This window comes from Eublepharis macularius, chromosome 13 (genome assembly GCF_028583425.1).
Source record: "Eublepharis macularius isolate TG4126 chromosome 13, MPM_Emac_v1.0, whole genome shotgun sequence".
NCBI classification, from domain to species: Eukaryota; Metazoa; Chordata; class Lepidosauria; order Squamata; family Eublepharidae; genus Eublepharis; species Eublepharis macularius.
This window is the reverse complement of record NC_072802.1, coordinates 72,283,936-72,297,978: the sequence shown is the minus strand read 5'-3', so window position 1 is coordinate 72,297,978 and position 14,043 is coordinate 72,283,936. Positions and strand designations below refer to the sequence as shown.

Sequence of the window (14,043 nt, the reverse complement as noted above, 5' to 3'; positions counted from 1 at the left end):
TTGCCTAGGAAACTGATTGATTGGCACCAGGCTGTCTGCAGTGACAAACCGAAAAATAAGCCAAATGAACTAGCCTAAAATTCATGGCGATTTGTCAGAAATGGGCTCTGACGAACCATCAGTATACGAACCACGAACCAGCCCGGTTCATGACGAATTTTGTTTCGTGATTCGGTTCATGCCCTCCTCTAGCAGAGACCAATGTTGTCCCACAGTTCTCATCTGCCAGGCTGTCTTGACATGAAGTAGCTGTCCTCTTACCATTAGACAGAGGCAAGCAGTGAAGGGTTCTTGCTCTAGCATGTATTTATTCATTTACTTGCTTCACTAGCCTGCCTTTCTTTTTGACTCAAACTGGTTTTCAGAATTTAAATAAAATTCAGGCAGACAGCAAGGACCTCCAATAAACAATACAGTAAGGACTCAAAACCATAGCAATAACCAAAACTCAGACAAAAAGCTTTCTGAGACATGACAATGCCATAATACAGAAAGTGGGTTACAATGGTAGAAGATGGTGCAGTAAAAGGAAGGGGATACATACACTACACATTACAACAGACTACGTTCCTACTCCATTATAAAAGAGATTTCCTAAGTTGTTCCATTACACTACAGTTCTAACCCCTTATAAAAACACCTTTCTGTTTTGCACATTCTGCTAAATGACAAAAGTGTGGAAGCCTTCCTGACCAACTCAGGCAAGGTGGGGTCCGCTATAGAGTTGCCAATCTTACCAGTTTTTAGGGTGGCACCTTCAGAAGGCATAGCTCCAGAATGTTAATAATAACAACAACATTCAATTTATATACCACCCTTCAGGATGACTTAACAGTAACACCCACTCAGAGCGGTTTACAAAGTATGTTATTATTACACCAAAAACTGGCTCTCTCTGTCTCTTGGTACCTCGACACTGCAGACTTTTAAATTCCCTTTCTCTCCCCTGAGACCTGTAGTTCTGGAAGAAGGAGGGCTAGAATTCTCAGCATCCTCGCTATAAAAACTACAATTCCCAGAACTTCTTTGGGGAAATGTTTAAATTACTGTAATACTGGTGTAAATATGCAAGGTATGTGATCAGCGAGAACAGGAGCTAGGATTATTGATTTAAAATATTTACATGTTGCTCAGTACAAATTATTCCAAGAATAAAACAATAAATCTAAAACCACGGTAAGAACAAAGGCAAGAATAGATAAACCACCCCTGAAAGCAGCAGATAAGACACCAGATCACTTGCTCAATGAACATCAAGGGCTGCTGGCCTAAAGCAACAGTTCACGTGAAGACCATCACCCCAAGGCTTCAGCATTTCCAACTCACCAGCCATAGCTCCAGCTTTCCTCCAACCCTGCCAGGGGGTCCCCAGCCAACGCAATGGCTGTTCTCACATTCTATCACTTACCAGTCCCCCCTTCTCAGAAATAAGCACCCCAAATAATATCATCATTACAGCAGGGAAGTGCTGCAATCTGTAATTACGTATATTAGGTTCTCCCGGTATCTCTTGCGAAGGTTGTCCAGGAATGCAGATTCACTTGTGTGGGAATCCAGAAGGACAAAGTCTTGAACACCAACTCGGTCCCGGGCTATCAGAGCCCCTTCCATGTTCAACTGGTTTGGCTTCGTCCACGCCGCTTGCTTCTACGAGGCACAAAAAAAAAACCCCTTCAGGTTAAGGATTGCTTGAAGAGCAGCCCTGACCCCTGACCCCGTTCTCCAGCCAAACCTCCCCAATGACCAGTTAGGATGGCACAGCGAAACTGTCACCAATGCTCTGCACAGGCTAGGTGACTCCCAGCCATCTGCGGCACAGGGAAGATGGGCATCTTCTCCTGGGCTTCTGCCAGTGGGTTCAAGCCATGCCCAAGGAGGGCTAGGCCAGGACACGACTGTCACTGGTGCAGACCCGGGAGGGGTATACTCAAAGTGACAACACATCTTGAACCAGCTGTGCCACAAGGAACACTGCACAGTAAGGGATTTATAAACAGCAGCAGGGTCCTGTCTTTATTTGTTACTGGACAAAACCATTCAGTGCAATTCTTTCTCCACCAGTGTACACCATAAGAACTTTTTCCAAAGTTTTTTTTTTTTAAAGGGAAGGCGACTGCAAACCTTCCTAGCTGCTTACTTTATGCATTTGTTCAATGCATTCAGATACTGCTTCTCAGCCAGTTTTCAGAGGCTACAAACAATTTAAAACACAATAAAATCCTGTAAAAAAACCCTAGAAACAATAAGCAACAGCATAAAACTTAAGAACTAAAACAAGAACTAAAACAGCCATTTCCAAGCCAGCAATACCGTAATTAAAACCGCAGCACAAAACAGCACCAACCAGCAGCTAACAGTCTCATAGTCCCACGGGAGGCAGGAAAGCCAAAGCCCAAAGAACAGAAAATTTTGGAAAGAGCACCAAGAGATCATCAACTCTAGAGTTGGGAATATGATTATGAGGAGGGAATTGCACAAACAAGGTGCCACAACAGAGGAAGCCCTGGAAGATGGGGCTTGGTCTCTGACCGTGTAGGGCTGTCACCTCCACCACTGTTAGCCAGCCCCTGCATTATCTGGAGTGAGGAGAAGGACTTTTCTTGCTGCCTTCTTGCTCTTGCGTCCACATGAGGCACAGCAATCCAGGCGGTGAGAGAGTGAGATGGCCAAGGCTCCCAGAGGACAGCAAGCTGGTCATGGAGAAAGGGGAATCAAGCCACGTCCAGGCTTTGCTCTCTTCTCTCTGCATCCAGCTTGCTCTCCTCCCGAGAGCCACCCCAGTGCTGGGAGGCTACAGAGGCGGCTGGGGCCTTGACTTCCAGCCCTGGCATGAGGCCTGCAGCTCACAGTCTATCCACCCTCCAGTCCCTGTGACAGTGGCTGTTTCAAGGTGGGAACCAAAGGCCCACCACAAGCCCTACAGGGCAATGGACCAGAAGGCAGGTGTCACATTGGGGGCACAGTGCCCAGAACTGCCACAGCCTGTAAAAACCACACATGGCTCCACTGAATAAGGATCACCACTCTAGGGCAAGTGGCATAACTGAGGCCTTGTTCTGACTGAATCTTGGGCCTGTACTGTACTGCTTTAGACTATAGGTGAGGATCAACCTGACAGAATGTTCTTCTATTTTAAAAAATCCCCGCACTGAGAAAACTACAATTTCAAGGCAGTTGGGCTAGAACCTTCCTCCCCAACATCTAGCTTTCTAAGCATCTAGTTCCTTTATATGGGGCAGCTTTCAATCATGTGAGCACCCAGCTACTGTCTGAGGTGAAATAATCCAGCCACAGTTCGCCCCTTCAGTGAAAGCTGGCCTATTTTTACACGAATGTCCCACGATTACCTTCACAGGCTGGCCAGTCAGGCAGGCTGCCTTAAAATGCTAGCATTTCCCTGATCTGGAAGGCTGAATTGGAAAGAAATACAAAGTTTCCTCCCAAGGCTGTGGAGCGATTATTCCGAAGCAAAGTTAACAAGAACCCTTTGTAAAAGCAATGGAATGAAACCCATCGAATTCTCTCTGTTCTTGTCTATTTGCTTTCAGCCTGGAAAACTTAAGAGGCATGTCGTGGCAGAGGCAAGGAGAAGCAGGCTTAACCCAGAAGCTTGCTACTCACCTCACTGGGTATCTTCAGGCAAGCCACTGAACCTCACTCTCCCTCTTCTCTGCAACGGGGAGGGAGGAGTAATAATATGGCCCTGTCTTGCTGGGAGGTTGACAACAACCTACTTCTAAACATGTCTGAATAAGCCGGACACTCTGGGGTTCCCTGTCCGGAGCTCCCAGCAGTTTTCCAAATCAGTTATCAAGTGAGCAGGGGCCTGACTCAGCTTCATCTATGAGATTTGACAGCGAGTCTTCAGTCTGGGTAAGAGCTGTTCTCCCCATCTGCCTTTCTCACCCCCCATTCCAGAAGAGAGGGCTGCCGCAGATAACCTCCCCGCAAAGGCTCTCCTGAAACCGCCTGCTCCCATTCTCCACGCTCAGTTCCAACCTGAGCTCCAAAACAAGCAGCTTACCTGGCAAGCTCTCCGCTCCTCCCTGCTTCTCTGCCTATGCAACAAAGGGCTCCTTTCTAAGTCAGCCGGACTTTTAACATATTGTTGCAAAGTTGCTCACCACCAGAACGGCTGTTCCCTCAGTGGGAATTCATGACGGCGTAGCTGGAAAGGAAGGGCTACGGGACAGACTCTCTTTATGGGCAGACCTTGTTCCCTGAGGGTTTATCAGTGTTAGCCAGCACGAGGTCACAACCAAGCAGTCATCTAGAGGAGAAGTGGGGCAGGACCCAAGCCCCTCTCTCTCAAATGAATCACCACATTCACTCTATCGATAAGTGACTGATGACTGGGATGGTGAAGAAGGTTTAAGTTAAGGCCCGAGTCAAGGCTCAGCCCAGAAAAAGGCTGCCGTGCCTCTAAGTGCATGCACACCAGCACAACTCCCGACTGGCCACACACTTCTTGACTTACACAACAGTGCTTCCAGTTAGCGTGTGGCAGAATTTAGCCCCATTCCACTTGTTTTTCTTATTAACTAACTACCACCTGTTTCCCTTAAGAATGAACAAGATGGGAGTTTAAAATGAAGTATGATCTCTCACCTATTCAAAGTGAATTTACACCGATCTGTACTGAATATAAAAGTACACCTTACCTTCTCCAAGACCAGAGAGACAGAGAGAGCGAGAGGCCTTGAAATCCCAGTAGCTGCCGACTGGATCGGATTTCCTTAACCTATTTCTTTTTGCTGAACACACTCTAAACTGTCTCGCTTTCCACTTCCCTCAGAGATCGAGATTCCCATGTAAAATGCCCCATTTTCACTTTAAAGATGGGAACCAAATAACCTCACCTTGTGACAGAAGTGCCAGAGACACAGCTTTGGCAACTAGGGGGAAATGTTACATCTGAAAAGATTCTCTGGACATATTGCTTGCATTACCAGAAGGAACTGTGAATATGGTAATGGTCTTTGAGGCCCATTTTGAGGCCCGATCCAGACTGGGATATATGCTTTTTAATTATTTAATAGAGTGACTATATAGTTGCGCATTTAAGAGTTCACTCAGGGCCTTTTTAAAAAGAAAAAATCTGCTCAGCATGGACTCATGATGTTGCTAGTGGGGGCCAATCAGTGCTGCATACTGTTTCAGTTGAACTCAGTCCTGAAGATAAGATGGTGTATCTAACAAGCAAGTAGCAAGGGCTCCTCCACAGAAGGCCCACTCCTGTTTTTAGATATGTCCACAGGGAACCTTGACTTGGGGGCACACAAAGGAAGGGGTTATTGTAGAGATAAGAACCTGCCCCAAGTGTGGAAATCAATATTTACAGCACTGAAGTTTTGTGGTGAGTGCTGAAAAAGCACCGATTCATACCTGCTCAATCATCACTTCACAGCCGTTTGAAACATGTCCAAAACCACCAAGATAGATCTTTCGCCACAGACAGAACTTTCATTTTGTTTTAAACACAAACACATTCAGGTTCAAGTTATCAGCTAATGAAATATCAGGAGATGAGTTTAGCTGTGTAAAGCAGCTCTGGCAACTGTTGTCAAAATGCCTGCAGGTAGCCTGGTTGGAAAAGACTTTTTTCTGCCTGAGACCGTGGATAGCTGCTGCCCATCAGGTAAGATGGGGCTACGCTAGGTGAACTGAGAGTCTGATCCAGCACGAGGCAGCTTGACACAACCATATAATGTACACAGATTAAATGGCCATAGATCCAGAGGAGTTAGCCATGTTAGTCTGTAGTTGTAAAATAGTAGAGGGTCCACTAGCACCTTTAAGACTAACTAACTTTATTGAGGCATACTCTTTTGAGAACCACAGCTCTCTTCGTCAGATGCATCTGACAAAGAGAGCTGTGGTTCTCAAAAGCTGACGATGCATCTGACGAAGAGAGCTGTGGTTCTCGAAAGTTTATGCTACAATAAAGTTGGTTAGGCTTAAAGGTGCTACTGGACTCTACTATTTTACAAACAAAATGGTATTGCTGTAGAACAGGTCTGCCACATTTTCCTCCCTGAATCCAAAGAGGGGGGTGGTCTCAGAAGCAATGAAAACCAAAAAATCACAGGGACCACAATCCAACAATGAAGTTTTATGTTCAGAAGTACAGAACTAAATTTCACACCGCACAGTGAAGAATAAATCAATTTTGGCCGGTGACAGTGAGTCAACATTTTTTTTTACTGTAAACTCCTGGCATTTTCCTCCCTGGCAAATTCCGCTTAATGACAGCAGAAATTCAACTGGTTTAGCTCCTCCAACTGCATCTGTTCTGCATGCAAGAAGAGCTGTGCCTCCCCACTCCCAACTAGAACTGTTCTGCTTTTAACACTTGTATGACGGGCAGAAATTCATACACAACATCCTTTCACTTTGTAGGCTTTTCTGACCCATATTAGATTTTCAGACATAAAATCCTGTTTAAAAGCACAAGATCCTTGCTGGGTGGGGGGGGAGCAGTCTTATTGCAAAAGATGCTATGTATTGCGTGCTCCTTCCATAGCCCCTCCAAAAACTATGCACCCATTCCCCACAAGAGGTCGCCCCACATCTCTCTGTCAAAGCAGAGCCCCCTTTCATCTCCCACCCGCTGCCAAAGCAATGTACGAAGGGAAGGAGGAATTAAATTATTCTCTCTCAAAGTCTAAGGACAGGTAGCAAAAGCAAAAGTCTAAGGACAGGTAGAAAAAGACACTGGACTGGATCTGGCAAACCCATTCCACTAACACTGGCGCTTCCCTATGAAGCAAGAGATTCTTCGCCCTGGGGAAATCACCACTGCTAAGTGGAGTAGATCCACAAAATCCAATTTGCAGTGTTTGCAGTTAGGAAGGTGTGATCTGGGCCGATTCCAGACGGCCCTCCCCATGGTCGAAACGTCGCGCGTCGTCGCGCGGAAAACACGAAATATCGCGTTTTCTCACACGAGTTTTGCGCGACGTCGCATGACGTTGCGCAAAACTCGTGCGAAAAACCCGATATTTCGCGTTTTCCGCGCGGCGACGCGCGACGTTTCGCCATGGGGAGGGCCGTCTGGAATCGGCCTTAGTTAACAGATTTCCAGTCAATTTCACAGCCAACATACAGAGCTTAAGGGCCAAGCTACAAGTGACGAATGACACTTGAACAGCAAGTGAACAGACTCATGGGTATTCCTCCCTGTTCACTTGCACTCCACTTGATCACTACGTCTGCTCACTTGCCATTCAAGTGTTGTTCACCACCCAGAGCCCCTGAAGATGGGCTGTTTATAAATCGAAATAATAAATAATAAATAAATAATAAATAAGTATCATTCGTCACTATGTCTGTTCACTTGCCGTTCAAATGTCATTTGTCACTTGTAGCTTGGCTCTCAGTGACTCCAGGCTCTGCTCTTAACTTGTTTCAATGCCTGGGCTCAGCACGGGAAAAACAAAATGATGATAAAGTGCGCTTCTGAGCACAAAGTGTCACTAAACACGATCCTAAGCCCTCAAACACATGGAATCAGGATAGTTATTAATGATAGCATTATCTAGCCCACTAGACACTGCTGGGTGCGGGGAGAGGTCTGAACAGGCAAATGAAAGTCAAAATTAGAGCCCCAATACTTCTTATTTTAGATGTCCAGTACAGAGATCCACTTAAAACCGAACAAACAAGGAAATAACTCTCTAGTTACACACGCTTGATCGAGGGAAAGCCCTAACAAAAGCCAGAAACCAATATATTTTGGTGAATCCTACTCCATAGTATAGCTATTGTTAAAGCCAGTAATCTTCCTAACCCTTTTAAAATCCACCCAAGCTCGAGCCTTTTTTGCCACCTCACGTTCCATAATTTCATCATCCAGCACACTGAACTTTCATTTTCAACATGTTAAAAATTAAAAGGAAAAAGACAGGTAGGTGGGTTTGCAGGCGATTCTGCAGAAATTGTGGGAAGGGTGTTTGGTTTACCAGTGAAGATAGTTTCAGGTGGGTAGCCATGTTGGTCTGTACTGCAGTAGAAGAGTCCAGTAGTCCTTAAGTTGCTATCGGACATGGATCTTTCTGGTTTACCAATGGTACATTCACAGAACAAAATGTATGAGATAAGGGCCGTTTCCACACGTCTTACCTGCCTGCGGAACATCGCGCGAAAGACCCGGAAGACAGCGTCTTCTTGTGCGAAATCGCACCAGGAAGACGCTGTTATCCAGGAGTTTTGCATGTTTCCGCGCAAAACTCCCAGATAACAGCGTCTTCCTGGCACAATTTCGCGCAAGAAATTCCGGGTCGTTCGCATGATGTTCCGCAGTCAGGTAAGATGTGTGGAAACGGCCATCATCTTACCTAAAGACAGGTTCATTTGTGTGCTCTCTCTCTCTCATACACACACACACACACACAAACACAATGCAGCATTGAAAATAATCCTGGCAACGGATAGCAGGTAACAGAAAAATATGTACCCCTAAAGATCAGCACAAAAGTTTGTGGTAAGAAATTTCTAAATCCAATTATATTGCACAAAACATGTACACATTGTTACTAAGTTTCTTTTTGAAGCAACAGAGAATGGAAAGATTTAAGATTAATCACCAGCCTAAGAGGAGGGGGAGGGGAGAGACATCAGCGATTCTGTTGGTTTCTTCTGGGTAATCTCGGCATTGCCTTAGTCAAAAGAGTCTTTCCCTCTGAATAGCAGAAAGGCTGAGGGCAAACCTAATTCTTAAATAAAAAGCAGAAGAAAGTGAGAAAATCTCTTGAGTTCAAACATTTCTTTAAAAACCCTGAAACTTTAAACTCTTCAACGGGCTTCATGGCTGCCATCTTGAAAAACATTTGTTTGCCAAAAGCCCCCTTTTCATTTCTATTGGGAGGGGTGGAAAAAAATTTTAAGAGCTTGCAGATAATCCTCTGTGAATCAAAAACCCTACACAAAAAAGAAGCCCTTCTCTAAAAGTGCTTGTGAAAGACAACATTTTTGTGTCCTCCGAATAAAACATTTTAATATGCTACAATCCATTACACTCATATACCTCCATTTCCTTTCAATAATTATTCATTAGAAAACATTTAACGTCACAGCAAATTTCACACCGGGCAGTCTGCACACAAAGACCAGAGATGGTCCATTTAGAAAGAGACCGAGGCCTTCTTTGCTAATCTGAGAAATCGCAAGGAGGGGAGTGGGGAGGGCATGCCGGACACAACAGGCGGGCTAAATTGTGCAGTTAACGGTCAAAGCCCCCCTGCCTACTTTGACACTCATTTCAAGATGACAGGGAACAATAGAGACTTGTTTCTCGCAACTCTTTCTTGTCAGGCAGGTCTACAGAGCTTGGGCGCCATCCTTGAAATCTGGTCTGAGCAATTTTGCCCACCTGCTACCTCATTCCTCAGGCCCTAGTCCCCCAATACCTTCCTGGCTGCCTTTTCCCACTTTAACACAATAAGACAGGTAAATAATATCTGCAAATAAAAGAGGTGCGTCCTATTCAGTATATTAGCTTGAACGAAACAACTGCTTGTTGAGGCAACGCAAGAGAAGCCAAAGCTTCTCTTCTCCAACCCCCACAGAAAGTAACTCTGGGGTCATCTCAGGAAGGCTCCCCTTCATTTGGGAAGATGAAATAATAAGCCAAATTTCTAGGGACAGATGACATTTGAGTTGCAAGAGAGCAAAATAGCTTGGGCAACTTGTTTTAAAAAATAAGGGGGTGCAACAGTCTTCTACAGATTTATCAGAAAAATAGCCACAGGAGAGGGAGATGAGCAATTTCGGTGACAAGGCCAGGTTTGATGGCATGGGGGAAATAACAAAAGGAGGGTGAGCTATGGCCAGTCAGGGCTGAGGGCCAAACTACAAGTGACGAATGACACTTGGACAGCAAGTGTATTCCTCCCTGTTCACTTGCCCTCCACTTGCTCTCCACTCAATCCACTTGCCATTCAAGTGCCATTTGTCACTTGTAGCTTGGCCCTGAGTCTCCAGCATCTGCTTGGGGTGGCACAATATGAGTGGGGCTGGAGCATCGCAGAGGCTCACCTTGCTCATAGCCATCAGTGGTACAGGAGGTGCCTGGGTTGGCTCCAGGACATGTGTTGCTGCCAGCTGTGTCCCGTGGGTGCTAGGCAGAGGGCAGGAACAGAAGAAGACCAGAGCAGCAAATACAGCTATAGAGAGAACTTGGGTTCTGTTTTAGTTTCCCATGCTCTTGGGGTCTAACACCAGATGTACATTAAAGTGCCCAGAGGAGTTAGCCATGTTAGCCTGTAGTAGCAAAATAGAAAAGAGTCCAGTAGCACCTTTAAGACTCACCAACTTTACTGTAGCAAAAGCTTTCGAGAATCACAGTTCTCTTCGTCATGCATCTGACGAAGAGAACTGTGATTCTCGAAAGCTTTTGCGACAGTAAAGTTGGTTAGTCTTAAAGGTGCTACTGGACTCTTTTCTACATTAAAGTGCGCGTGCAAACAAGGCCACCAGTGAGATGGCAGACTCTATAACAAGGGTTATACCCAGAACTTTATACATACTTCACTTCAAAGAAGGTATGCAAATAAAGAAACACTGCTCACCCCCCTCCCCTCAAGCCATCTTAAACAGGATGAGATGATCATTGGTCCATCTAGCTTGAAGTCTGACTGGTAGCATTTCTCCAGGGTCTCAGGTGGAGGTGGCAGGGACTGAACCCCTTCCATGTGCAACGCAGCCACAAATTCATGCCTCTTTATCCATGATGCAAATTAAACTGGTTTGCACGTTATTTTTGTGCAGGCATAATTTATTCTAGCTGTTTGTCATGGGGAAGGGCAGAGATACGCAGAGCACAGAATCATTGGCCTCGATTACTGAGCATCGCTCCAAGCCTAGCTTTATTGGTTCACCATAAACTCGAGGAAACAGCCGCAGATATCAGAACTCTTAATCCTGTCCCTGTTGCTTAGCTTCACCAGCTGCATTACACAGACAAGAGAAATGTCAAGCCCTTCCTAACACTGGCTGAGTTTCTTTAAGTACGAAAATCTTAGTGAGGTATACTAAGGCCTTTCCCTTTCATTCTGATCTGTCTCTCATTTGTAGTCATCTTGCAGGTAACCTCTTGTACAGCTTACCTCCTTTGTCTAAACACAAAGAGATGCTTCAAGTTTACCAATTCAGCTCTTGCTAAACTTCATTTACCTCTGGTGACCTTCCCTTCTTTGCCTACCATATTTCTAGCATGCTACTTACAGCAAAATAAACAAAAAGAGAAGAAGCAAATTACCAATGGATATTCGTAAAGAGTCAGTAGCATCTTTAAGACGAACCAACTTTATCAAGACATAAGCTTTTGAGAACCACAGCTCTCTTCATCAGATGCATCGTCAGCTTTCAAGAACCTCAGCCCACTTCATCAGATGCATCTGATGATGCGTCTGACGAAGAGAGCTGCGGTTCTCGAAAACTGACGATGCTTCTGACGAAGAGAGTCATGGTTCTCAAAAGTTTATGCTACAATAAAATTGGTTAGTCTTAAAGGTGCTACTGGACTCTTTACTATTTTGCAACTACAAACTAACACTGCTAACTTCTCTGGATCTATGCCAATGGATATTCAGCATTCAAAAGCTGGTAAAATAGAAGAAAGAGGATAAAATATGAACTTTTTACCGGAACGATCTCTAGCTCTCATTGCCTTGTTTGGCACAACAAATTCAAAGTCTATTTACAGAGTTCATGTCCCTGCATGGTAGACAGCAGTGGACAGGAAGTGAAAGTTGCCCTAGAGAACGCCAAGTTTAGTGGTCCTTGCGGCACTACAGGGGTCATTTGGCTCAGTGGTGCAAACAAGGAGTATCTGCTCTCCCATTGCTCCCTTGTGAAAACTGGCAGCCGTGTGGGAAAAGAAGACTGACGGACTGACACCGGTTACCACTCCTGATGAAGGCTCTATGCCAAGTGGCCCCTAATGCTCTGGCAGTCACTGGGGCTTGGCTTTGCTCGTTCCTGGCTGCCAGCAGCTATCGAGGGCAGTGGGAAATATCCCTGTATTTTAAACAGCCAGTCTGCTCCTGATGGTAGAAACGCTACAGCCTCTTATCATTTCCTTGCTTCTCCTTGAACTTCACTACACAAGTTGATGGTCCATCAACTGTTCCATGGCTCGCCTATTACATGGATGCAGCTAAATATTCTCTAAAGTTAACAATACTCTTCTGTAGCATCCCCCCTTCTTTGTGTCTTCATGGGATCACCCCATAGCTAAGGTAGAAGAGAGTCCTTTGCTCCCCAGCCCTTGAGGAGTCGGGATCATCCACTCCTTACTGAGGTGCAGCAGGCAACCCTCTGGATTGCATTTCTCCCCAGAGGGTTCTCTGGTTACATCACATGGGTTCTCCAGATAAGCATGTGCTGTGACTCTGGGTATCTCTGAACCATAGCACAGGGGGTGCAGGATGAAGCAAGGGCACACCCGTCAAGTCGGCAAAGAGGCACAAGACACCCGAATGCCCCCCCAGTTACATGTGTAGCAAGAGTGGCATTGAAAGGGGCTGGATTCTGGGCCCTTCCATCAGTTTTTCTAATTAGCCCAGATCTCTTGGCTTTTCATTACTGTCCTCATAAACTAATGCTTTCAATACTTTACTGTTGCCAGACAATACTCGATGGAGCTGCTTCCAACTGGTCAAACACCAAACATGCACATAAAAAGTAATGCAAAGATTCCTCTCTACATGTACACATTTCCTCTGTCAACAAAAGGTTCTGAGTTCTGCACTTTCCATCCTGAGATGGGGATTTATGGAATGCAAAAGAGCAAAAACATCTTAACATCTGTAGTAAGTGGGCAGATGGCAGAAGCAATCACAGGGAACCAATTTCTAACAACAAGGGAAGACAAGACATTAATCCTTGATAAACACACATGCTAGATCAGAATGCCCACCTCTCAACACTCTTCTGTTCTCCCTCCTAAAGCTTAAAAAAAGAGAAATGCAAGTTACAAAAATAGAGCTATTTGCTCTTGCATCCCCTTCAGAGGTGGATAAACCATCCTCCTAAAAAACCCCTCAAAAGTGGTCAGACGTAAAGAGCTGTTACAAATCTCTGCTCTTCCAAATCCCACTCTTCCTCAGAGTAATTGTGTAGAATATCTACAAAATGAACTTACCCCTGCTTACAGCCAAATAATTGGAGGGGCCAGGCAATGAGTTTTGATTCAGTCAAGCCCTCTGGATCCTGCTCAGCAACAGGGAAGTAGCTGGGTATGCGCAGATGTCAACACCGCTGTGCAGGATGCATGAGTGCAAGTGCTGTGCTCGCCACTGCCTCAATGAACACTTGGGCACGGGGGTGAAACTGGCTGCATTTTGCATGGTCTCCTGGTTTCAAAGGGCTGCACTTATTTTAACCCGAGAACATTGTCCACAAGGTTGCCAAGAAAACAGAGGATGATGCACCTGAAAGGCTGAGAAGGTAGCAGCTCAAGGAGGGAATACAGCTCAGCAGAAATGTTAATGATGGCAGCATTGTGTACTTGCCAATAAATAAGAACATAAGAGAAGCCATGTTGGATCAGGCCAGTGGCCCCTCCAGTCCAACACTCTGCGTCACACAGTGGCCAAAAAAACCAGGTGTCATCAGGAGGTCTGCCAGTGGGGAAGGGACGCTAGAAGCCCTCCCACTGATTGCCCCCCCAAAAAAACACCAAGAATACAGAGCATCACTGCCCTAGACAGAGAGTTCCATCTATACCTTGTGGCTAATAACCACGGATGGACCTCTGCTCCATATGTTTATCTAGTCCCCTCTTGAAGCTGTCTGTGCTTGAAGCCTCCTGTGGCAGTGAATCCCATGTGTTAATAATCACCCTTTGGGTGAAGAAGTACTTCCTTTTATCCGTTTCATTGAGTGCCCACGAGTTCTTGTATTGTGAGAAAGGGAGAAAAATACTTCTTTCTCTGCCTTCTCGATCCCATGCATAATCTTGTAAACCTCTATCATGTCACCCCTCAGGCATCGTTTCTCCAAGCTAAAGAGCCCCAAGCGCTTTAACCGTTCTTCATCTCA

The 14,043-nt window shown here is 45.4% G+C and overlaps 1 protein-coding gene across 1 annotated transcript in view; it reads right to left on the bottom strand.

Annotated features, from left to right (window-relative positions):
* Positions 1-1,631, bottom strand: part of MYO1H (myosin IH) — a 55,009-nt gene extending 53,378 nt beyond the window's left edge. Inside the window, exon 1 of the mRNA XM_054996243.1 lies at positions 1,486-1,631. Within this exon, the coding sequence (XP_054852218.1) occupies positions 1,486-1,611 (126 nt within the window). The 5' untranslated portion in view covers positions 1,612-1,631. The remainder of the gene's footprint in view (positions 1-1,485) is intronic.
* Positions 1,632-14,043: the final 12,412 nt, after the last annotated feature.